Source organism: Neovison vison, chromosome 5, assembly GCF_020171115.1.
Source record: "Neovison vison isolate M4711 chromosome 5, ASM_NN_V1, whole genome shotgun sequence".
In the NCBI taxonomy this organism is placed as follows: Eukaryota; Metazoa; Chordata; class Mammalia; order Carnivora; family Mustelidae; genus Neogale; species Neogale vison.
In genome coordinates, this window is record NC_058095.1 from 32,493,206 (window position 1) to 32,496,672 (window position 3,467).

The window sequence follows — 3,467 nt, forward strand, 5'->3', positions numbered from 1 at the left end:
CCTATGGAACAGGTAGTGGTTTAAAAACCTGCCTGCAAATTCTTGTATGTTCATTGAATTAAGAGATCTAGTCTGTGTTCTCTAACTCTGAACTTGGGAGACTTAAACCATCATGTAAAATATCCACATCCAGCTATGGAGAGGGGTCCCCGGAGAGATGGGGTTTGGAAGGGAGAGAAGATTCCATTGGATTCAACCCTCAGCTGTTTAAGACCTGCCAGCTCAGACACCTGACATTGAGTGAAGGCCTTGAGACACCCCCACTCCCAGCCATCACCCAGCTGCAAAGATGTAAAAACAAAAAAACAAAACAAAACAAAAAAAAACCCCGAGGAAGAACTACCTTGGCTTGCTCAAGAACAAAATCAATGATTGCTCTTGCTTTCAGTCACTGTTTTCTGATGGGTGGTTAGAGGGAAGTTGATTATGACAATAGATGCTACAATTTTAGGTATTATTCTAAGAATACTGAAACCTGTTTTTCTGCTAATGTTCTATTATTGTGTTTTTTGGATTTGAGAAAAGCCTTCAGGATTTAAAGCAGGAAAGGATTTCTGGAGCCAGATGTCCTAGAGATGCTATCTGAAAAGGAAAATTTGGGAAAATCCCTTACATCTCTTTGATTTGGTAACCCTACTTCCTTTCTTTTTCTACATGAAGCGTTTTATTTTAAAAAAAGCAGAACCCTTAGTGAGAGTCATAGATCACACGCTGCCTGGGCATAGTCCACACCTTGCATACCAGCCCTGAATTCAGTGGAAGTCAGGCCAACATCAATCATGCCTTCTCTCTCGTTTCTAGCATCTTTCCCAGGGTGGGGCAATGGGTCAGCACATGTACCATTGCATCCTATGATTCATTCCAAAATGAAGTCCTGCCTATCACCCACTCACTTTCTTTCTATTCCTGTCTGCTCTATAAAAGGAGGGCAGAGCCACCAGAGGAGCAGAGAGGCTGAGACCAACCCAGAAACCTCCAGCTCTCACGCCCAAGTTCCCTGCTCCCCGCCAACATGAAGGTCTCCGCCACACTTCTCTGCCTGCTGCTCATAGCTGCTGCCTTCTGCCCCCAGGTGCTTGCCCAGCCAGGTAAGGCCCTCTCGCTTTCCCCCTGAAGCCCATCACCACACCTCTGGGTTCTCATGGGCCACCAGAGCAGGAGGACCACCCACCATCTCCCATCCATGACGGCTTTCCAAGATCAGGAGAGTCCGAGAAGGACAAGGAGTGAAACTGATCACTCGGTTGCTCCCGGGAATTCTAGCCGTGGACCCCAAATCCAGTTCTTCCAGGTCTCCAGCTCTACAATCATCCCCTCAGTGCCCCTGCTCCTTGTAGCCATGTTTTGGGGGGAACTGGGGTGATCAAAAAGAGGGGGACTGGTGGTGGGTGTGCATGGCATTTCCAGAGGTGGTAGAGGGGAAAGAAGGAGACCCAGAATCTGGACTGTGCTTTGTTCAGTCCAGCATCCAGAGATAAGGCTCCATAGAGGCATCGGGGATCAGGGAAACTCACAGCCAGGCCTAGATTGCTCAGAGACCAGAGGGGGACCCACAGCTGTGGTCTGCCGTCCTAAGGAATTGGGCTTTCCTATGAGTCCCCCTAACAACACCCAGAGTTGTCGCCACTTCCTCTTCCCCTCTCAGTTTGCGATGGTATCCTTCCATTTCACGGTCCGTGCCGATGAGACTGAGAGGTTCAGACCAGAGACACAGCACTTAGAGTGGCCAGGATCCCTTTCCTTCGACTCTCCTCCTTACTGTTCCCTACCTTACAAATAGGAAGTCCCAGCACACACCCTAAATAACCCTTGTTGTTGTTTCAACAGACGGGATTAACAGCTCAGCCACCTGTTGCTATAGATTTGCCACTAAGAAGATCCGCATCCAGAAGCTGAAGAGCTACAGAAGAATCACCAGCAGCTACTGTCCCTGGGAAGCTGTGATGTGAGTAACGCCATGATCACCCGCGCTCAACCCTTGACCTTGAGTTCTGCTCCCAGACAGTGGATAGAGTTATCATAAGATGAGTTGGAATTTAACCCCCAGATGCTTAGATGAGCTCTAATCCAATCCCAGAAATTTTTTGTGGGAAAAGGGAATTGGAGAACATAGAGACTTCTCATTCCCAGCTCCCTGTCTAGCTGTTACTTCAGATGTTGGTTCCTTCCTCCAGGACACAGGCTGGTTTCTCCCTGGGCAAGCAAAAGTAGCTGCTTCCCCTGAGTTCCTTCCATCAACCTTCCACATCACTCCAGGCTAATGGGACAGGCCGATTTCCCACAGAGTGAGTTACACTCCCAGGTTGAATCTTCAGTGCACTCTAACAGCCCTCTCTTCCCACAGCTTCAAGACCAAATTGGCCAGGGAGCTCTGTGCTGACCCCAAGCAGAAGTGGGTCCGGGATCTCATGGAGTACCTGGACAAGAAAACCCAAACCCGAAAGCTCTGAACATTCATGCCCACAATGAAGCCAAGCCAGTACCCGGGAAACGATTCGTGTTCCTTATCTTTTCCAACATACCTTCTGAGATTGTTCTATTATAATTCTAAGGAATATGGAGATTTGTGTAATAATGTGAATCATAGTTTTTCTTAAGTAATTCTTTATGTCTTCTAAGTTGTTAATATTTTAATTTAATGTGCTCTGGAATTGAATGTAATTTAAATGTAAGCCCTCGGACATATCCCATGACTTCAGCCCCCTAAAAACGGCCGGATGCTCCCTTCCTCTCTACCTCATTGTAACATTGTGAAGATCTTTGCACAAATCAAAGCAAATACACATATATTTAATTTTTAAGAGGAGATGTCCCTATGAAACCATAAGATTATTCTAGAAATGAGTATTTTAATATGTACAACTCTTGAATTTTTACATAAAATATATTTTTGGATAAAACTTGACTTTGATGCCTTTTTAAAGGACAAGATAAAGCTGGTGGGAGTACCAGGGAGAGGAGGGCTGGTTTCAGAAGGTGGTACTAGTGTTCTGGGGGAATGAGCATAGGATGGACTCTGGGCTTGTCCCCAGGCTGGGCTAACCTGCACAGCAAGGAGTCAGGTTGCCTAGGGCCAGGTTTGGCCAACTCCACAGCTCTAACTGACATTAGCTTCAGCCATTCATTCAAATACCTTCTTCCTTTCTGAAATTATTTCCTTTCTCACCATCCCACATCCTTCCCAAGAGCCTCTCCCCTCAGCTGTTGGCATTAGTCTTACAGCTGGCTGGTTTTCTTTCTTCTAACCCTTGAATCTAGAATAATACAAGTATCACCTGCATTGAGGAACCAAGGAGGGACTCAACAGAGGACCTCAGACATTCCTTTCCACATCTGGGAACCACGTGTCATAGAAAGATCTCTATCTCTATATGTTGAGGAAGAGCAAGGAGGGTAAGAAGGGTATGAGCAAGGAGGGCATGACAAGGCAACATGCTGAAAAACCCTTGATAACTCCAAGCTGAGCT

General features: G+C 46.5%; 1 protein-coding gene across 1 annotated transcript; it reads left to right on the forward strand.

Annotated features, from left to right (window-relative positions):
- The first annotated feature begins 954 nt into the window (after positions 1-954).
- On the forward strand, positions 955-2,707 carry LOC122907670 (C-C motif chemokine 7-like). Its single transcript, XM_044250481.1, has 3 exons — positions 955-1,088; positions 1,828-1,945; positions 2,345-2,707. The coding sequence occupies exons 1-3, from the start codon at positions 1,013-1,015 to the stop codon at positions 2,448-2,450; spliced, it is 300 nt and encodes a 99-aa protein (XP_044106416.1). The 5' UTR covers positions 955-1,012; the 3' UTR covers positions 2,451-2,707.
- The last annotated feature ends 760 nt before the right edge of the window (positions 2,708-3,467 follow it).